The 23,003-nt window shown below is 37.1% G+C and overlaps 1 protein-coding gene across 6 annotated transcripts in view; it reads right to left on the bottom strand.

Moving 5' to 3' along the window:
• Positions 1-23,003, bottom strand: part of MSH3 (mutS homolog 3) — a 180,774-nt gene that overhangs the window by 44,852 nt on the left and 112,919 nt on the right. For 5 of the 6 annotated variants that reach the window (XR_004624118.1, XM_034656443.1, XM_034656445.1 and 2 more), the window contains exons 18-19: positions 19,671-19,778; positions 11,894-12,005 (exon numbers count right to left, since the gene is read on the bottom strand). Coding sequence is in view for 5 of the 6 variants with exons in the window: in XM_034656443.1 (XP_034512334.1) it covers positions 11,894-12,005; positions 19,671-19,778 (220 nt within the window). In the remaining variant the exon portion in view is untranslated. The remainder of the gene's footprint in view (positions 1-11,893; positions 12,006-19,670; positions 19,779-23,003) is intronic. The other variant, XM_034656446.1, reaches the window with a different exon arrangement.

Here is a 23,003-nt window from a genome sequence, read left to right as displayed (position 1 = left end):
TCCAAATGACATTTAATTATTTGGACTTCCAGTATATTTACATAAAAATAGAATACTAGATAAGAAACCCCACATAATAGAAAGTAAAAGAATGTAACACAAGGTGGAATAACGCACACAAGGGTTACCTATGCCACGAGGAAACCCCGAACTGTGAAGGCACTGTTGGTGGAGCTGCCTGAAGTGGAAATTACCAAACCCAAAGAGCAGTGTGGGTGGGTGATGGAAGTGCAGAAACAAAAAAAAATTTTTTTTAATAATTTAGGAAACCTATGAGGAAAAAAATAAAAATATACACCTTTTATCCTGTAGACACCTTATTTCTTCCAATGCCTTGATACTTATTGCTTGATTCAGGGTCTTCATCCAATGGGAATCAAAAATTTGACAGGGTACTGACAGGTTGAGACAGCTCTGGAGGTTACAGTTTCCTCAATTCTAAAATGAGGGAGTTGCATTAAATGACTTCTCACCCTCAAATTCTATGACCCTCTGAAAAATATTATGTCCAAATTCAGGCATATGACACAGCATGTGGCTCTGGGTTGAACTGAAGAGGGGAAGCTGTGGAATTCCCTTACACGAAGTACCTGGGAAAAATGGTACACTGTGACCCCAGTCAGATGTGTGGTCACTTCTGTGGAAGTGGTCTTTCCAGGCCTATCCAGGATCTGAAGATCTCAGACAAGAACTAGAAGAAGCTTTAAGGAGTGAAATGCTTTCAACTCAACTACTGGTAGGTAATAAAGTGGTTGCTTTGCTAATAAGCACTAATATTTTTACCTGCAATAGGAGATAAATTATATACTGGGCACGCTCTAGTAAATGCTAGCAGGAAAAAAAGAGACTATGAAGAATCAGGAGGTATCCTAGATGCATAAACACCTCTTGTCTCCATCTCTGGTGGGCCACTGCAGTGGATCCTGACTAGTCTCTCTGCTTCTCTGCCCACAGATCATTCTCCACCTTGCAGTCACAGTGACTGTCTTAAAAATTAAAACAATTTGCTTCCTGCTAAAAGCCCTCGAATAGCTCCCCACTGTACTGATACCATAACCCCAACTCCTCATCATGGCCTAAAGACCATGCCTGCCTGTCTGGCCTAATCTCCTCTCACCCTCCACAGGTTAACTCAGCACTAGCCAGACTGGATTTATGTCTTCTTCCATTCCTACCTTCGGGCACTTCCACAGTTGTTTCTTCCATCTGGGATGCTCTTCCCTGAGATTAGATCCTTTTTGTCTCTGAAGTCCAAATTCAAATATCAGCTCCCAGGAGAGACCTCTTCTGACCACTCAACCTACCTTAAGGCCCTCTAACCTGTCACACTCTATGATGTCAACCCATTTTATTTTCTTTATACCTTTTATCTCTCTCTGAAATTTCCTTAATTTTCTTGTTTACTTAATACCAATGTCACTGCTAGAAAGTAAGCTCCCATGAGAAGAACTATGTCATCTTGTTCACCCGCACTGACTACAACAAGGTCTGGCAAAAAGAAGGCACTTAGTAAGTACTGGTGAAAGGCACCACAACAGGGATATTCACCACCTTTACAGATCAAAAAATCATTTGCGTTCTCTCTAGAGGTGAGTCAGGAATATGTGACACCCTTCCCTCTACAGTTCCCAAGATCCTCTACAGTTCCCAAGATGACATACTAAGTGAGGAAATGATCAAGAAACCTCATATATCTCATGTATGCATCTACCTTTCAGCATGGACCACACATCAAAAGGTCCCAGGTGTGAAAAACACATTAAATCTATCTGGAAAACCAGTTAGGATGAGTAAGCATTCTAACAGAATAGCCAGAAGCTGAAAGTTGGCAAAAACTACCTTTTTACCCATTCTGGAGCCTACTGAAGTTCCCAGGGATGCATCAAACTGGACAGCCTAGATGACACCCACATCTGTGCCAGGCACCAAGCATGATGCCGCACACAGAGCAAGTTCGCAAGAAAACACAGATGGGGCACCTTGGTGGCTCAGTTGGGTAAGCGTCTGCCTTCAGCCCACGTCATGATCCCAGGTTTCCGGGATTGAGCCCTGCATTGGGCTCCCTGCTCAGCAGGGAGTCTGCTTCTCCTTCTCCCTCTGTGCTCTCTCTCTCAAATAAATAAATGAAAGAAAGAGAGAGAGAGAGAGAGAGAGAAAGAAAGAAAAGAAAGAAAGAAAAGAAAGAAAGAAAGAAAGAAAGAAAGNAGGAGTCTGCTTCTCCTTCTCCCTCTGCTCTCTCTCTCAAATAAATAAATGAAAGAAAGAAAGAGAGAGAGAGAGAGAGAGAGAAAGAAAGAAAGAAAGAAAGAAAGAAAGAAAGAAAGAAAGAAAGAAAACACAGATGGATGGATGGATGGATGACAATAAACCAACACTTAAGTATTTCAAGAAGGGGACTATGGACGGCATCTANCGGATGGATGGATGGATGGATGACAATAAACCAACACTTAAGTATTTCAAGAAGGGGACTATGGACGGCATCTACTGCCTGAATAAACCTTTAGGGAAGCTAGAGTTCAATCTTTAAAGTTTTTATCTTAGTACTGGTGATGTCTATCTGGACAGCATCAGTCAATAAGATCTTAGTATTATGTACCAAGAATCAAACACTGAATCTAAAACCAGTAAGTTTTAAGATAACTAATCAATTTCCACATTGAATGCTATCTTCTGTGGAAAGAAAAGATAAAAGGCAAATCTGAAGGTATCATAAGAAAATCACAGCTAACAAGTGCCATGGGCAAGTATGCTCATGACTGTATAAGCATCACATCATTTTGTTCTCACAATGGTCTCACGGGGTCATACAAATACTACTGTATTCCCATGCTACGGGAGAGGAAACGGGCTTGGGGAATCTAAGGACCTTGTCCAGTCACATGGAGCAGAACGGGGATGATAAGTGAAGATCATCCCCTGACAGATGTCTCACAGGGGATCCCTGCTCAATGACAGGGAGTCATAGTCACTGCTAGATAGAAGAGCTGCTCTAGTGCGGGGCCAGCATCCGTCGGTCCATTGTGGGGTACACTACAAGGATGGTCAGCCAGAATATCCCTCAAGTCCGGAGATGCACAGCAAAAAAATAAAATAATAAAATAAAATAAAATAAAATAAAATAAAATAAAATAAAATAAAATAAAATAAAATAAAATAAAATAAAATAAATAAAACAAAACACTGAAATTGTCACATGTTAATTTCTAAGACTTGGGCATCAGCTAATTTTCTACAAAAAAGCCTTCCTTCCTTGACAGGTACAGATATTGACATCTATCTTCAAAAAAGACTCATGGTAGAACTATTTTTATAATAGTTGCAGACTGCTGAAAAAGTTTGGCAGTTTCAAAGTGTTTTATTCCCTGAAAATGTCAATCAATAACAGGTTACAGTAAGAGACTCCCTAGTGAAAGCCTCCTCCAGAGAAGCTCTTAGCCAAATCCTTGCACTTTTAACCCAAGGGTAACTACAAACATAAAGGGGGATAATGAGGCTGGAGAGGAGCACAGGCTGTAAGCTGACATGCTAAGGAAAGGGTCCAAAGTCTTCTGATGCCTGGATGCTGTCTAATTTACATTTCACAGAGAGCTAGTTGTTACTCAACCTAAAGCCCTCATTTCGTGGATGAAGAAACTGAAGAGTACAGTGGTTTATCCAAGATGATAATAAAATAACAGCAAACTGAGATTTGAATTTATTCCTCCAAGCAACTCTCCCATTACCTCTGTTACCAACAAGTGGTATGTGATAAGAGTTTCAAAAACAGAACAAAGAAAGTGCTAGGATAAAAGAGATTCTTTTCTTTTCTTTCTTTTCTTTCTTTCTTTCTTTCTTTCTTTTCTTTCTTTCTTTCCTTTTCTTTTTTCTTTTCTTTCTTTCTTTTCTTTTTTTTAAAAGATTTTATTTATTTGACAGACGGAGAGATAGCCAGCAAGAGAAGGAATACAAGCAGGGGGAGTGGAAGAGGAAGAAGCAGGCTCCCAGCGGAGCAGGGAACCCGATNCTTTTCTTTTCTTTCTTTCTTTCTTTTTCTTTCTTTCCTTTTCTTTTCTTTTTTCTTTTCTTTCTTTCTTTCTTTTCTTTTTTTTAAAAGATTTTATTTATTTGACAGACGGAGAGATAGCCAGCAAGAGAGGGAATACAAACAGGGGGAGTGGAAGAGGAAGAAGCAGGCTCCCAGCGGAGCAGGGAACCCGATGTGGGGCTCGATCCCAGGACCCTGGGATCATGCCCTGAGCTGAAGGCAGACGCTTAACAACTGAGCCACCCAGGTGCCCCAAAAGAGATTATTTCTTTTTTTTTTTTTGAAGATTTTATTTATTTATTTGACAGAGAGAGAGATAGCCAGCGAAAGAGGGTACACAGGCAGGGGGAGTGGGAGAGGAAGAAGCAGGCTTCCAGCCAAGGAGCCTGATGTGGGACTCGATCCCAGGACTCTGGGATCATGCCCTGAGCCGAAGGCAGACGCTTAACGACTAAGCCACCCAGGCGCCCCAAAAGAGATTATTTCTGGCCAGAGTAATGGTGAAGGCTCTGAGGAGGCAGTAAGATCTTTTGGGTCATGAGGGAGGAGTAGGAATTCAATCAATGGAGATGGGTTATAGACAGGAAGATAGAAGAAAGAACATTCTGGGCAGAGACAGCAATATAGGTCAGAATACTTTTAAAAATAATCAGTTATCATACAAAATATCCTTTATCTCACTGTGTCAGAAGCAGGAAGAAATGGGCACCAGGGAAGAGAAGTAACAGAAAACAATGTTCAAATGCCACTGATGTTTTCTCTATTTTTTTTTTTTTTAAAGATTTTATTTATTTATTCGACAGAGATAGAGACAGCCAGTGAGAGAGGAAACACAAGCAGGGGGAGTGGGAGAGGAAGAAGCAGGCTCTTAGCGGAAGAGCCTGATGTGGGGCTCGATCCCACAACACCGGGATCATGCCCTGAACCGAAGGCAGACGCTCAACCGCTGTGCCACCCAGGCGCCCCTTCTCTATTTTTTAACAATATGATCCCATGATCATACTATGTGAAAAATACATTTATAGCAAAATCTATGAGAATAATCCAAGCACGGAATTAAACTTAATACTCAGACATATTTTTATGGTATGCATTATTGTTAGTCTGCTTGGTAGTTACGTACAAAGAGTCAACAGCTTATGAATATTAGGACAATTAGTCTTACTATTATACAGCCAAAGCAAGCATTTCTGGAGTAGCTAGAAGAATTTGTCTGGGACAAGGGAGGAAATGGGAAGCTGGTGATCCTTAGTCCCCTCTAGAACTCCCTCACCTTTACCAGTTTCAAGCATCATTCATGTAACAAATATGTGAACACCTACTATGTGCCACACAGTGCCAGGCACTGAGGTGCTTAAAGCCCCTTCTCAACCACAGCAGAAGGGATTGTGACCGGGATTCTGGTCTCCACCCAGGCCCACTCCACAACAGCTGGGCTATGGACTTCCCTCAGGCCACAGAGATCCACAGGGTTCAAGTACTTCCTGGGAAACTTCTCACTTTGCACATTCAACTCATTTTCTTCCCTTCTACAAATCGAGAAGCTGTCAACCACAGTATTCCCACTCTCTTTCCCAATAAGGAAAAATTATATTATTTACATTAAAAACAAAAAACAGGGACACCTGGGTGGCTCATTTGGGTAAGTGTTTGCCTTTGGCTCAGGGTATGATCCCAGGGTCCTGGGACTGAGCCCCACATCAGGCTCCCTACTCAACAGGGAGTCTGCTACTCCTTCTCCCTGCTGCTCCCCCTGCTTGTGCTCTCATTCTATCTAAATAAATAAATAAACAAATAAGTCTTTAAAAACAAAAAACACAAACTAAAACCCCAACTTCAGTCACTATCAAAAATCCATCCGCTAGAAAGTCATTTGGTTAATAAGTAAACAGTCCTGAGAATGTAGTGGATTACAGCAGCATTCCCCAAGCAGGATGTCCTGGCAGCAGCGGGGGAGAAGCAGGCTTGATCTCAGGACTCCAGGATCATGACCTGAGCCAAAGGCAGACGCTTAACCAACTGAGCCACCCAGGTGTCCCAAACTCTTACCATTTTCAAAGTGTGCTGCAAAGTGAAAAAGACTGAAAAGCACTGGCTTGCCCTAGAAGACTGTTGTGTTTTGGGAGACGGTTCAAGACCACTCAACTTGGGTAACCTCTGGCATGTCAACTCTCCCATTCTGGGCCTTGTTTCCTCATAAGTAAGAAGAAGCAGTTACACTAAATGACCCCTAATTCCCCTTCTAGTTCTACAGATAATTATTTAGTAAATTGTGATATTCCCATATAACTTCCTGAAAAATAACATTTTGTGGGTGAAAAAAAAGGCAAAAATTTAAAATGAGATTTGAAGACTGTTCAAGGCTTGTGGATAATCCTTATTTATTTAACAAATATGATCAGGTGCCTGCTAAGTGTGAGAGAACTGTGAGTGACAGTGGGATTACAACTAAACCAGAGAAGTGTATTCTGTTCTCATGAAACTCACAGTGCACTGGGAACCACAAACAAAGGCAGTTACAATTTACTGGGTAAGTACTAAAATGGGGAGAAATATGAGTGTTACGGGTAAGTGATGGGGTGCCCAACCCAGCACTGGTTAGGAAAGGCTCAGTGCAGAAAGTGACATCCAAGACAAGACTTCAAGAACAGCAGGAGCTAGAGGGTGGGGTGGGGTGGGTTGTGGGTGTGTGTGAGGCAGGAGTGGATGGTGTGGGGAAAGATGACATTCTAGGCAGAGGGAATACCATCTGCCAAGTCACAGAGGCACAGCAACTTGGGAACTATATGGCTGGAATTTTAAGGATGATTTTAAATGAGAGAGTGTTAGGACAGGTTAGGAAAAGCCCTGTGGCTGTAGACTGGAGAAATGAATTGGAGAGGGGCGAGATGGAGGTGGGAGATCCCAAGCTGCTGAGTCTACAAACATTCAGATTATGTAATGAATCAGAGAAGGAAACAAAAAGAGGATTTAAAAGAGTATTCCTTTCAATTCTGCTTGGAGAAGTCAAACTGAGGTTTCCTAGCAGACGCAACAGAGCAAGGTCCCAGAGGATAGAAAAGAATATACAGTAGCCTCTGGTTATCATTGTAACAAGTGTGATCTTTAGATTAAACTATAACTCTAAATTCTGAACATAAGGTAGGGTAAATATGTTCAAAAGACTCTTAAAAAGTTTGGGGCACCTGGGTAGCTCAGTCAGTTAAGCATCTGCCTTCAGCTCAGGTCATGATCCCGCAGTCCTGGGATCGAGCCCCGTGTTGGGCTCCTTGCTCAGAGGGAGTCTGCTTCTCCCTCCCACTCTGCGGCTTGTGCTCACTCTCTCTTACTCACTCCCTCTCAAATAAATAAATAACCTTAAAATAAAATTAAAAAAAAATTCTTAAAAAGTTCTCATTTAAACCTACTTTTACTGTATCTAGGCCTTCAGTGTTAGTGCCTGAGAGGGTCTTTTCGTCAGCCTTCTTTACATTTTCATATAATTTCCCTGACAGATCCAGAATCAGAACGTCATGATCATACGTCATGATCATTCTAAAATCCGTAACTTCGGCTCAGACCGCTCTTCTGGTCTTCATCTCCATCCACCCACTTTCGCATTAGGATCTCCACCCAATGTGTCCCAAACACCTCAAAGTTCATAGTTCCTATTTATCCCTTGGTATATTCTTGCAGTCTAGAAAAGTTAATATATAGCAGGTCAATATCCTCTACTTTGAAATGCCTGTTCAAGTTTGGTGCCAATTTTTTCTACCATGTAATCTATTAGCACCTTCATGGCCTTTGTAAGTATTCTATTAGTGTTAATTTAATTGGGTGCGTCTCCCACCAGATTAGGGAGGTATTCTGTCTCTTTCTTCTGTGTAATCTGACCTAAGCACAATACTGAATAAAGTGTGTCAAAATCTCTAACAACAAAATATTCATAAAATAATGCTAATAAAAATTCAAAATAAATGCCAGATTATGAAATGTGAAAAGAAGAGTATTCTTAAAACTGGGAGAAGAAAAGTAGGCAGAAAGTTGGCTTGTTCAGAAGGACTATAATAAGTTCACATAACACAGAATCCAGAAAAGTACACTTACAATCACATGTACAAAAGACCATTTCTTAAAATTACATGATTATCAAAAGCAACAATGTCATTTGACTTTCAGGAAATTATTTTCAGGCTATATTTTATAATTAACACCTATAAAATATTTTAAATTGAGTTTTACATAGTAAGTTCTTTTTCAACACTAACCCTATATATAAATTTATACCCTGCAAAATAGAATGACTTCACCATAGCAACAGTTCTATATCAACTCCTACTCAAGTTAGAAAAAGCATATGTAAAAGAAATGAATATTCTGGAATATTCTGAAGTGCCTACTGGGAAAAAAAAATCATCCATTTATTTTGTAAAAATTTAAATATAAAAGTTTAATGTTTCCTTAAAACGTTCTTATAATTAGGCAAAAGGCTCTTTTAGTTTCTCAAATTTTGCTTTATTAAATAGTATAATACATTTTTAAAAGAAAGCACAAGAAGAAAAAAATAATGAAAAAACGAAGAAAAAACCAATGTCAAGGATAACATGCTTGGGATTAACTTGGTGGGCATGCTGGGGGATGGGAACGGTAATAGGAAATAATATTTAAGTGATTTATAAGTAAAATATAAACCCAGGTATCAAATGTTACAACTATATTTCTTTCTCAAGAAAAGCTATACGCCACTGGTATAATGAGAACTGAAAAAGAAATTCTTATGTTCACACAGTCTTTTTTTAAAAGTCAATGAAGCATCAGGAAGTGTTAACTTGGCTTGATAAATTAGGTCAATTACAAATTCCCTAATGAGAATGAACAAGTTTATAGACTTTGGGGATCAGGTTATATACTACCAACAAATTTATGTGCTCCATCAAAATGCAATATTAAACTAAACATAACTGAAAGCATTTCCTTTCACTCACCACACCTGCGGCCAGCCAAGTTCACCATATGCACACCTTTGTCACAGCCCAAGAGGGAGTACTTTGTTATGTTCTCAACTCCCTTGTTGTTCTGGGCTTCCTTTCTCTGACCTAATTTCTTTTTTTTTTTTTAATAATAATTTTTTATTATGTTATATTAGTCACCATACAGTATATCCTTAGTTTTTGATGTAATGTTCCATGATTTGTTATTTGCATATAACACCCAGTGCACCATGCAATATGTGCCCTCCTTAATACCCATCACCAGCCTATCCCAGTCCCCCACCCCCCTCCTCTCTGAAGCCCTCAGTTTGTTTCCCAGAGTCCATAGTCTCTCATGGTTCATTCCTCCTTCTGTTTACCCCCCCTTCATTCTTCCCTTCCTTCTACCACCGATCTTCCTGCTATTTCTTATGTTCCATAAATGAGTGAAACCATATGATAATTGTCTTTCTCTGCTTGACTTATTTCTCTGACCTAATTTCTAGCTGTTCCACTACATCCCAATTCTCCCACTGACCTCTGAAAAATTCCCAAATCCTTCTATGTTCCTAATATCCCTGTTTAACCTTTCCTCCAAACAGGCTTAAACTGAAACCTGGCTATTGTTCACTTCATTTGGAAGCTGAGCTTTCTATCACATCCTGCCACACATCTCAGAGTTCAGAGGTTCTTTCTTACGTGTTCTCACATGTTTCTTTAGAATCTGACCACCCCCTCTGCTTCTCCTCACTTCAGGCCGTCGACAAACTTCCAGGTCACCAGTCTCCATCCCTTGGGATCTCTGACACCTAGAACACCTTCACTCTTCCCCTACAAATGCTGCTGTTCTCTTAGATGATTTCAACATTTATGTGGGTGACTTCTTCCCAGACTCTGTTTCTTAATCTCCTCATCTCCAAAGACCTTCTCCACTTCTGCTACCCATCTTCCATGGCCATACTTAGGACTTGCTGTCTCCCAGAAGAGCACAACCTCCGAAATCTTAAAGGCAGGCCTTTCATTCTCTGATACAACAACCTCTCTCACTTAACTCCTCCCTACATATTAATTCTCCGATCTCATCATCAGATTATTTCACTCAATGTTGACAAAGATGCTCTCACCTTAACCAAACTCTAGTTAGGCTCCTCCTGAGCCCTCTTCACCACTAGGCTTCAACCTCGGCCTATAAAAACCCAGACTTTCAACATAAATGATTTTGTTTACTCCTCCCACTAAGACACCAGAATCAACACTAGCATAGTTTCTTAACAGTTCATGGCCATGTTCTTAGGATGATCCCAATCTCATTTTAACTTCCCACCTGAAAAAGTACAAGACTGGCAGGAAAATTTACGGCTTGTTCCAGCCAAAACCTGATGGCAGAGAGGCCCCTGAACCTCCTCTTAGAGCAATTACTTCAGAAAGCTTACAGTTATAAATCCTTTCTCTGCCCCTTTGAGGTGTAACTCTTCTTCCACCTAGAAGAGGTGAGTCACCTCTTTGATGCAAACATTCTAGAAGATAGCTCTCCCTTTCTTTCTACTCCCTGTATGAGGGCATAAGCTCCAGATGCCAGTCAGTAAACACAGATGGGTTTCGCATTAACCAGTCCCCTTTCCTGCTTTTTATAATTTCTACTCCCTTGAATCTGCGAGATACCCCTCCACCTCCCGCCGCATTCCTCCTTCCTAGTCCCTCATTCTCCCTTTAAAACACCCAGTCACCTCTGTACAAACTGAAGTTGAGTTCAGTTCACACCAGACTCTTTTCTCAATTGCAATTACATTATTGAATAAAATCTACACTTGCACCACTTCAATTAGCGTATGGCTTTATCTTTGACAATGTAACTCTATGTAATATAAACACATACACACAGAGGCACAGGCACATAGACACACACTCCACCCCACAAGTTTGCTTTTCTTCCCAGCTTCAAACATTCTGTTGCTGGTATTCTCAATCCCTTAGGGAAAAAAATCAAAATTCCTTAATATGGCACAGGAGCAAATTGGCCTCTTCCTTATTTCTGAACCCTTCCTTCTCTACACTCTATGCTCCACATCACTCAACATCTTTTACTTCCCTGAATTCACCCTGCTCTGCCTCACTCCCAGCCTCTGCCATGCTGGTTCCTTGACCTGGTACACTGCTCTCCACTTCCCTGGCCTGCACTGACTCCCTCTTCAGTTAGTATCTCATCCCCAAGAAAACTTCCTTGGTGCTCCGTCTACACTAAGTTAGGCTGAACTGCCACATGCTCCCAAGACAACATGGTTTCCTATATCATGTGTTAGAATAGCCTGGCTACCTTCTTGCTTGATCACAGCACCCTTAAGGCAGAGAATAGTTCTGTCTTGCTTACTACTCTCTGTCCTAATACTTGCTTCACAATCTGAAACTAAATAGGAATACAGAGAGTATGTGTTTAATGAATAAATTTTTAGGATCGTTAATGTTCCGTGAGAGAATCCTGGCCCATATGACAAAGGTCTCATCATTGAAATCAGCTGAAGCATCTCCAATTCTTTCACTGAACATTTTAAAATATTGAAAGACAGGACAAAGCATATAATGTTAAAGACTAACAGAAATTTGCAAAAACTATGGTATGATTCTACCCTATCAGCAATATTTGGGCATTTACAAATGAAAAATATTTATAGGGGTTACCTAGGATAACTAATAAAGACTAACCCTTTCGTTGCTAAATCCTTCCATTTACAGATAATCTTTCATTGGAAATGACACCAACTCCATACTTCGTGGTAAATATAAAACTACAGCCCAAAATTACTACATTTAATGCCAAAGTTAAAACCTGAGTCAATTATAAAAATACTTATTTTGTATTTAAAAGTTTGGATCAATGTTACAATCTTTTACTTATTTATTTGCATCGTGCGGTACTTACTGATAAATTCGTACTGTTGGGAACATACTGATCCTGTTCTCCAAGCAACACGTCAATCACAGGGTGCCGGCCATTTTTAATCACAATTTTCCTTTCTTCTTGTAGAGTTGGTCTGCAAAAAGAAGCATATTTCAATTTACTAGGCATGAAAACTGCCTTTAAAAAAATCTCTAAGTTCTAGCATAAAAAAAAAGACTTTAAGAATACACACCCAGAATAAGGCTTTGAGTACAAAAGTTAAATTTTAACTATAAAATAAGAATTGGGAGGACAATTATTATAATAATAGTGCTCGAAGAACAAACTTTAACAGAGTCTTACAACAGCTCCACTGCTGAAGTCTACTTTATAAGATCCTTTCTTTCCTACTATTCTCTAAGATCAATATTTTCATTATTAAAGTCACAGATCAGATTATTGCCATTTAAGTCATTTTCAGTAATAAGCATAATAAAGGAAGTCACTGAAAATTATTTCCAGATTTAATTATTACATTAGTAGAAATTATATTATGTGTTGCACTTGGAGATCCAAAATTTTCATATTCTCTTTGACTGAAACATCTTTCTATGGTCTTTGGGATCTTTCACTTTTTTTGATAACAAAAATTATTTTTTTGCCTTGCTGGTCTTCCTTTTAAAGCTTTTATATTTCTCTGTTAGATGTATACAGCATATTGGAAAAATTGCAGGTTCTTTTAAGTGAAATAATTGTGAAACCATAGCTTGCTCTATGAATGCCAACATTTTTACTGTGATAGATAAAATCTATTACAACTTTGTGTTATCACCCAACATTATTGAACATAATCCATTTTCTGTCATGATATATTGTTATTAATTTTTCCTGCCATACTACAATGTTTACTTTAGGATATATTCAAATGAATATATTAATTAGGTCCTCATCTATTTGAACTGTTTGAGTTATGAAACTCTCCTGTTACATATCCATGTTGGGTCAAATAAATTTCTAATTTTTGTCAAAAAAAAAAAAAGCTTTTATATTTCTCTGTTTTTATGTACAGCCTTATTTATTTATCAAAGCCCCTGTGAGCACTGCCCTCCCCTTATTCTCCTCCCCAGAGATTACCACTGAACTCAGTGTGGTGTCTACCCTTCCCAACTTTCTTCTCTGAGTTTAGGTTTTTACACACTCGTTGCACTGGTTTATAATTTCATTTAAAAAAACAGAAAAGCAAATCAGGATCATACTATAATGTGTTATTCTACAGCTACATTTTTCCCCATAATACTCAATATACGTCAAAAAAAATAGGTTTCACCATTTACCAATGGACCCTTTTATTTTTCTTAATACTTTCAAGTCATTTTACAAATAATTTGCAGAACTGGCAATAAAAGGGATAGTAAAAACAAAACAAAACAAAATCTCATGACAAATTTTAGTAAGAACTTAAACAGAGCAAATCTCAAATTTTTATTCCACATTTTCCTGATCTTAAAGGCATATATACTCGGAATGGGCAACACACTCTCAATGTAATTAATTGCTCATCAGCTGTCATGCATGCACCTGGACCACAGTCATTCATAAACACCAATTCTGGTTTCAATACATCTCTAAAATGTTCTAGCTTATCATAATTTCTGGTTCTTCTCCCATTTGCATGGACAAAAATGAAATACTTGAATTTTTTGAAATCTGTGAAAGCTTATCATTTTGTTGAGGAGAGGGCAGCCATTTTCTTTGCTCCACAATTGCAAAACATTTTCAGTTTTATATTTATAAATACCAAATTAGAATAATCGATCAAATCAATATTTTTATTTCACATCACCTACTTTCTTTTAATCTCCTCCCTTCAGCACCTGTGCACCTACAAACAGTATCAAGTAAACTTTAGTGCACAAACATCATAAAAGACAAAAGAAACCACTACATGTCCTTTTAGCAAAGCAGGATGGTTCAGGCTCTTGTCACCACATATTGCATCATGTGTGCTGCCTTTGGAATAACTAACTGAAGAAGAACACATTTCATTTTGTCCTTATACATTCACACACTGATTCTTGAGTTCGGGAAAATTCATCTAGGATACTGTCACCTGAACATTTATAATCTGAGATTTGTTTATACAAGAAATTTCATCATCATCAGTAGTATCTAGAGCACTGCTACCTTTCTCTTCACATTCATCTTTTGATTAATCTAATAATTGTGAAATGTCTTCTGTCACTTTTTTCCTCTTTGCTATAATGGGTGAAAAATTTTAAAATTCGTAATTCTCAACTATGCTCAGTGAACGTTAGAAGCAATAGTTATAATGTGCTAAAGTTTATTATTACATGAATAGAAATTAATTAATTATGACTATAACAGTTACAATAACTATTGTAGTTAGACTACAACAGTGCTATTTCCGGTTTTTTATAATTTCCTGAAAGATGATGCAGCACTTTGGGAAATACAATTAGAACAACAACGGATGGTGTGGTAGTGATTTTTTATCTTATCTTTGCATCATCATCTTCTAGTTTTCTTATATTCAGACTTTTTAGTAGAAATACTCAATAAACAATAATAAAGTAATTCTTAGGATGATGAAATAGCATGATGTTCCAGATACAGAAAAGATAAAAATCATTGAAGATCCCAAAGTGCATTTCAGATTTATAAAAGGGTCCAATGGACCCACATGGTAAATGCAAGACAAAATTTTATTCTCCTTTAAAAAAAAAATGAATTGTCTCTTTGTTCTTTAAAAGACCTTTAAGAAACGCAAAAACTGAAATTAGGTCCCATGGACCCTGATGATATGCTAAACAAAGACTTAGGATCATTTCTTGTCATATCTTTGCATTCTTTTGAAGCTGCTGCATAGATAAGTCAGTTGTTCTCCACTGTGGAACATTTAGGCTGTGTCTAGATTTTTACTGTTATAAACAATACTGCAATGAACAATCATACATATATGTCCATGTGCATACGAACAAATGCTTTTCGACACTAGAGTAAATTCCTGAAGTGTACTTTCTAATCATTGGGTATGCATATTTTTTATTTTAACATATAGAAATACTATATCAATTTATCTTCCCACCAGCAAGATACAAAAGTTGACTTGTTTCTTCATACCTTCACCTAAAGTAGGTATTATCAAATTTTCTAATTTCTGACAGTGTTGGGTGAACAGTGTTCTTGAATTGTGTTAACTTGCTCTCATTGATTACTAAGTTCTTTGATTCAGAACTTTCACATGTAAGCACATTTCCAACCATACTCATAACACTAAGAAATACTACTTCCCTAAATACTTAAATCCTTTTCTTTAAATATATCTAGCTAATTAAATCCCAAGTATGTATACTCACATTTCTCAAAGAAAATAACTAAAGTACCTTCTGAGTACATAATTTAAAATTATCCTTTGGAAAGAGAATTTTAAAACAACAGGAGAAGGACATTTTTTAGATTTCAAAGTTTAATTCTAAAGGTAGGATTTTTATCTAGGTGCATTGTAAATTTACTATAAAAAATGAAAGCATCTGCAAGTAATATCAGTTTTAAAATAAAATCCTAGGTGCTCTGCCAAGTGAAATCAATAGATCATTACTCATGACACTGATACGATTTCCCAGGAAGGTTTTCACTTCAGAATAAAATTTTGAGTGATTTGTTCTGCTCTAAAATCTACACTGACTTACTCTGTTGCTATCAAAATTATATAATGACAAAACACTTTCTGGTGGAATGAGATGCAAAGCATAATGTGGAGAGATGAGATGATGCACGAGATTAGGATAGTTATAGCAAGAAGGATATGAAAATTATGTTGATGATATGGCATTTAAGAAGAGCTGAGGAAATTTGGATGCTGCCTGGAAAGAATGAAACATTAAACTTGAACAAATTTATTTTATATTTTTGAAATTGCATCTTTCTCCTGTAAATGCCTCAGGGAAACAGAACATAATTAGTAAAACAATATAACATCCAGAATAAGAAATAGATAGAAAGACTTAGGATAAGAACTTTTGCTTCAAGGTTAGGCTATGGTGAAAAAATGTCCTAAGAGCATTTAGGAAGAAAAGATTGCGATTACGAAGCCAAAGAATCAATCTGAACAAGTGCAATAGCTCAAATGCACTAAAGTCTTTAAACAAGCTGGAAATCTAAGGGGGAAAAAAGGTATAAATTTCAGATACCGAAATACTAGCTTAAAATGCATTTTAGTTAAAAGTTTCCTATTTCATGGCTATTTACACTCAATTTTATTTCTGCAAAAAAAAAAAAAAGAGAGAGAGAGAGATAGAGAAGTTGATTATATTCCTTGAACTTTAGTTAAAAGTTTCCTATTTCATGGCTATTTACACTCAATTTTATTTCTGCAAAAAAAAAAAAAAGAGAGAGAGAGAGATAGAGAAGTTGATTATATTCCTTGAACTTTATAACACGATTTTTCATTTTAAAATACTCAGGTGGATTTTTCTTAATATACAGTATCCAATTTGGAAAGTATTTTAGCACGTGAAATATTTCCTAAAGTTTTCTTCCTAAAAGAATATGTCATTTGGAACAATTCTACTGAGGATAAATAGGAAAGTTAGATAAAGTATAGAAAACAGCTACCTGATGATATCTGATAATTAACAAGGAAGCAAAGAATTAGCAGGACAGGACCTGGGGCAGGACAGAGACCCAGGGAGTGTGCTTGTTGATTTCTGAGGGAACAGCTGAGGGAAAGCGCTATGAACAGCTTGGCTCTGGACTGAGACACCAATGGGCTGCACACCAGACAGAGAAACACATTTGAAGTAGTAATGCCAGCCTTTGAATCTTTGAGTCACCTCAAGACCAGATGTGGATTAAGTGATGCCGGATTATTATTAGTGTCTTAAGACGCCTGGTAGAAGCAAATGTGACACTTTCAGGTGAAATACAGTACCAAATTATTTCTGTAATGATTCTGCAAATACAATGCCTATAATGTAATCAAAACAACCAGGAATTCAAAAAGATCTAACAATGGAAATGAACAAAAACAACAGGCAATAAAAACAGATGCACAAGGACTCTAGATATTTGAATTATCAGACACAGACTTTAAGATAACAATGCCTATCATGTTCAAAGAGACAGATAAAATTGAGAACTGGCAGAGAACTGAAAATGATTTTTAAGAATAAATTACTATGGGTATGAAAGATTCTAACAACCCTTAAGTTTAGATATTCTTATTAAAGATAAATACTTTTTAAAATACTTAATTCTTTCTTATTTTTGAATAAATATGTTTGAATAATATTATCTGCTATTTACTAAGTACTTACCATCTGTCTGGTTCTGCTTAGAAGTTTAATATAGCTTTATCTCATTTAGTTTGTACAATATCTCTGAGAGGTAGGTACTCTGTTAATGCAGGAACTGAGGGTCAGAGAGGTTAAGTAACTTGCTTAAGGTCACCTGTCAAATAACCAAGCTAGTATTCAAATCCTTCCTGTCTGATCCAAAGTTTACACTCCGAAGGATATGCCTTAAAAAGAGTTCAAATTTTACTTATACAAATCAAGGGGTCTCTTCGTAAATGTACTGGAAAATGCCCAAATAAGGAGAAGCCCCAAAATGAAAAATCTAGGACCAAACTCGTATATTGTAGATACTCAAAACGTTTGTTAAATCTCAGAGGAGTCTACAAATTAATCAGCTTTATAATGACATTATAATAAGGGATGTACTTCACTCCTCAGTGATTTCGCCAAAACTAGAGCTCAATAAAGAATACCTACAACTGTAAGATTTATTCCATTTATTAATTCATAACTTTACTTCTTATGATTTTATATATGAATACTTGAGATTTAAACAAGAATACACAGCTAATTAGTGACAGAGGATGGGCTAGAACCAGACCTTCTGATATTAAAGCTAGATTCTGGTTATTATGATGCAATGAAAATTATGTATTACTTTAAATTACATATTATGTGTAATACATACGTATTTTAGACTTACAAATAGGTATGTACACACACACAGATATGAAAACTTAAATCTGATGTAATAAAACCACAAACCCACAGACATGTTCTTCTGTTCTCACTAGCTGCAGCAGCAGCGGCAGCAAATGGCAAAAGGCCACCTGAAGAAGTGTAAGAAGAGATAAACCAGGCATCAGTATTTTTCAGTGGAAAGAGCTCTGTGTGAAAACATCACCAAGTGTACAGATTGTAGCCGATCCTCTGCTTAACTCACAAATCCATTAGGAAAAGTCAGCTTCACAAACCTTGTGCACCAAGAAAGAAGTCCTACTTAAGATCATAGCACATAAGGAAGAAATCAAGTCAGCGGCAGATACTCTCATTCTTCCGGAACTAGATTCAGCCACAGTATATTTACAGGTCTCATTTTTATGGATGATAAACTGCACAAAAATTTCAAAGCCCTCTGATGTGAAAAGAAACCGAGTAATAACAAAAACGCAAAGAGCCCATTTTAAACAAAAACGTTGTGCACGGCATGGCAGATTACTCCATACATAAATGGACAGCAAAATAAAATGAAACAAAACAGCAAACTAAGTACATTTTTATCTAAAATTGGGGTAGCCAATTCCTGCAACTCTTCTCTCATAAATAAATAAATAAACGCTTTACAAGAAACAAACCATTTTTTAACATTCACTATGTGTATTATGCTAGGTATAAAGAACATTTAAATGTTAAAAAAAACATATTTGGCACAAACTAGAGAGAACATGAAACAAGTATGAACAGCAGAACATATCCTCTCAAACATAATGAACTCTGTATGCCAAAGCACTGATAGGCAGTATCACTTCTATATTTTCTTTTCAGACCTCACAATAAGCCAGTGAGTTAAATATTCCCTTAAATTTCCTTAAGTACATGAAAAAATAGGCTTTGTGTTACAGAGTGAATGTTTGTGTCTTCCCCAAAATTCATATGAAACCTAATGTGATGGTATTAGGGGTAAGACCTTTGGAAGGTGATTAGTTCACAAGGGCAGAATCCTTGTGAATGGGCTACTGGTTTTATAAAAAAGCCCACAGAAAGCAAGACCCCAATTGGGCAATGCTCCCCAGACCCACAGAACCACCAGCACAAAACTGCAGCCTGGGAGAGCCACAGGAGCACAGAGTGCTCTGGCACAGAGCACCAGCAGATGTGGGACTACCAGAAAAAACCACCTCAGGGGTGGGGGCCCAGGCATAGGACCACCAAAGGGGAAATATGGCCTAGAGTTCTGGGGGCCCAACCTTTGCCCCACAAAGCTACAGGACAGGACTGTTGCCCCCATGGGCCTGGAAAGCAGAATAATGAACCAAAGATTTGGCTCAAAGTTAAGGTTTTAAACTTAAGGAAGAGCAATTTGATAGCAATAGAGACACTGCCTTGAAATGGATCACACACTGAGTCTCATCCATATCTGATTTACTTGGCATTTAAATGAGACTTATAATTATAAAGTGAAACATATTACAAAGTGTTCAATCAAAGCTAACAAATGAAAGGATTATGCCTTTAAAAAGTGTCACCCACTAAACTGAAAAACTGAAATATATAACATTCACCTCTAGAGCTATTGTGAGCATCTGCTTTCATTGTACTCAATGACAGAGCAAGAAAGGAATCTGTTCATTTTAAATCAAGCTATAGGAGTATGACATTCAGCTTTACCAAGAGTCCAACATATTTGCATATTTTAATATTTTATAATAAAAATACTAAAATCAATAGGATAATGCCATCTGTCCTAGCATTGAAAAGGAGGGGGGAGTTAAAAAATACACTACCTGCAGTAATCTCCTTGCTTAGCGACCTTGGCCAGGGAGAAAATGCAGTCAATAGTTGCTAGGTGATGTACTGCTTTACACAAGGAGTGATAATGTTCACTGAAATTCCTACAAAAGCAACAACAAAAAGGTGAACATATTGATTTCTTAGACCTGTAAAAGCTGCACAATATGTGATCACTTTATTAGCTAAGATGAGCATAAACAAAATAACCAGGGATACCTGACAGTTAAGATACGTGGAAATTACTCTGGACGACTTTTCAGTTTAATATAATAACTTGATTACTGAGGCTTTTGTTTCATTTGGATAGAATTACATATATTTAAAACAGCTTCTATATTAGTCTACTATTAATACTGTATTGCATATTTCATTTGACTATGACATGTCAACTTAGACATAATTAACACAAATGTAGTGATTATTTTCATTCAACTTAAATAACAGGAACTACCCGGATGGGTCAGCTTCCCTTTGTGCTTCTCCTTCCTAGCATTATCCAAACTAGGATTAACAGTTTCAGTATCTTTCTCTCACACTGAACTGGAAGGTTCTTGATGGTAGGGTCCATGTTTGTCTGATTTTCCTATCATTATTAGCTTTAACAATCTAGCCCATAACTTTAGTATGCAGTACACACTGTAATAAATTTCATTAAAGGCAAGCAAATAACATACTTTTTCCCAGTGATCTTCAGTTATCTTATTAATAATACATATATAAATTAAATTTTAAATCTATTTTTAAAAAGATAATGATCAGTGCCTCGAATCTTTGGCTAATTAAATCACTTGTGATCTAAAGGCTTAAAAGACTTCTATTGAAAGACTTATTCAGAAAAAAACATAGAAATGTAGGGAAGTATTTTCCTTCTTTTTTTTTTTAACTTAAATTATTCCCTTATTTCCTTTTTTAAAAAGATTTATTTATTTTAAGAGAGAGAGAGAGCACAAGCAGGAGGGGCAGGGAGAGAGACAGACTCAAGCAGACTCTCCATGAGCACGGAGCCTGACGCAGGGCTCAATCTCATGATCCTGAGATCATGACCTAAGCCGACACCAAGAGTCAGACGCCCAACCAACTGTGCCACCCAGGCGCCCCAAATTATTCCATTATTTCATATCACAGGTATCCCTTATATCCTTTCAAAGAAGATTCCCGCCCCCCTCCCCAAATAGACTATTAGGCTGAATTCTTCTCTTAAAAATGATTTCTCGGTTGTACTGTGGGTTTCAGAAACTTTTAGATTTAATCTGTCTGTTTCTTAAATCCAAAAGTTTTAGAATGCTTCCCAGCTTGAAAAGAATATCCAGATTAAGCTACTATGTCATCAGTTATTCTTATATTATCACTGTACTGATTTTTTAGAATCTGTAATATGATTTTTCTAGTAATATTATAAGGTATTCCATGCAAATGACTTTTCCAGATAATNAGCTACTATGTCATCAGTTATTCTTATATTATCACTGTACTGATTTTTTAGAATCTGTAATATGATTTTTCTAGTAATATTATAAGGTATTCCATGCAAATGACTTTTCCAGATAACAGAAGGAACATTTTAACTACCAGTCTTATTTTTGTGTTAACTTCATGAATTGAAAAATATATTTATAGTATATTTTACTCCTTTGTGTCTGAATAGACAGAACATAATAAATAGAATTTGTCTATTTCTCACTGAATTAAGGTTCATCAAAATATGCAAGAATCCGACTAACAGGGTTAAGAGTCTGCAAAATCCCAAACACAAAGGAGACTGTCCCCGGGCATCAGACAGGCAATGCTCAGTTGCCACCTTAAAGATGACTCCATTTTGAAGATGCTACATGCTACTTGGACCTAACATTTCTGAGTGACTGCCCAGTGACATGCCTTGTCATTCCTGGTCTGACTTCAATTTTAGATCTGACTACTGGTTTACCCCTTGGACTGTGTTGTATTCTGCCCCTGTTCTAATTACTGACCCATTTGGTCCTTCCTATCCTGGCACTCTGTTTTGCCAGAGAGTGGCCACATTTGATGTCTCTGCTCGTCTCTCTCGAATATGAGTATCAAAGTATCTTTGGCACTAAATACCGGTCATTTTTTTCTTCACTCTCACTCCCTGCTTCCCAGGTCTTGTCCAGGCCACCAAGACCGTAATTAATTTGCTATTATCTGGGAGCCATAGGTTGAGGGTAACTGTCCCTCATGCTATTCTAGTGTCTGGGATTGAAATGAGGGTTCTCTGTGGGTACCATTTCGGTTAAAAAAATAAGAAAAAAGAAAAGGCAGAGAGGGATAAGGTGATTCTTTTGATATAGACAATAATGTTCTTTCTCAAGTCAATTATATAAATAAGAAGAGTGAACAAAATGAAACACTATCATAAACCTTTAACATCATCATCATAACCTAGGAAGTCTTCTTTGACTTCTTGATCTTTGTCCATTTGCTACACATTCCCAAATTTCAAAAAGATTATCCATACCTAGAAAAATAACAAGCTAAAAAATGGGCAATTCAAATAACGGTCTGATAAGACTGGTTTATGTCACAACATGCAACTTTATCACTAAGCCACTAACCAATTCAAAGGTGAAGCCAAGGTACTATGATTTAATCTCCTGTGAAAAGATACTGCCACATTCATAGGAAAAATAAAGATTAAGATACTTGGGTTCTAAAGCTATTAGGACAATCTACCATCAGATGTTGCCCAAGGATATCTGAAATCAACAAAAGAGGGAAATAGTTTATTTTTTATTTGCAAAATTATTTCTAAAATATTTACTGCATGAGAGACATTACAGTTCAATTTTCAAAAAATCTCCAACTGAGAAGATTATTCAACATCCACAGCCCATCTTCTAGGAATACAGAAGAAGACACATATTTTTTAAGAGAAAATTCCATTTACAGTTTCTTACAGCCTTGGTTTCTTGCAATATTTTTGATCAAAAGTAATATGACTAAGGCATAATGATTAATATCTCAATAAGAGACAAATACACGTGTATAGCTGATATTCAATCTTCCGATGTCAGGTTCACTGAGGTTAAGCATTTTTAATTTATTTTTATTTATTTTTATTTTTTATTCTTTTTAATGTTTTTTTATTATATTCTGTTAGTCACCATACAGTACATCCCTGGTTTCTGATGTAAAGTTTGATGATTCATTAGTTGCGTATAACACCCAGTGCACCATGCAATACGTGCCCTCCTTACTACCCATCACCAGCCTATCCCATTCCCCCACACCCTCCCCTCTGAAGCCCTCAGTTTGTTTCTCAGAGTCCATAGTCTCTCATGCTTCATTCCCCCTTCTGATTACCCCCCTTT

This window comes from Ailuropoda melanoleuca, chromosome 3 (genome assembly GCF_002007445.2).
Source record: "Ailuropoda melanoleuca isolate Jingjing chromosome 3, ASM200744v2, whole genome shotgun sequence".
Lineage (NCBI taxonomy): Eukaryota > Metazoa > Chordata > Mammalia > Carnivora > Ursidae > Ailuropoda > Ailuropoda melanoleuca.
Note: the sequence above shows the minus strand (reverse complement) of the source record. Positions and strands in the feature narration are given on the sequence as shown.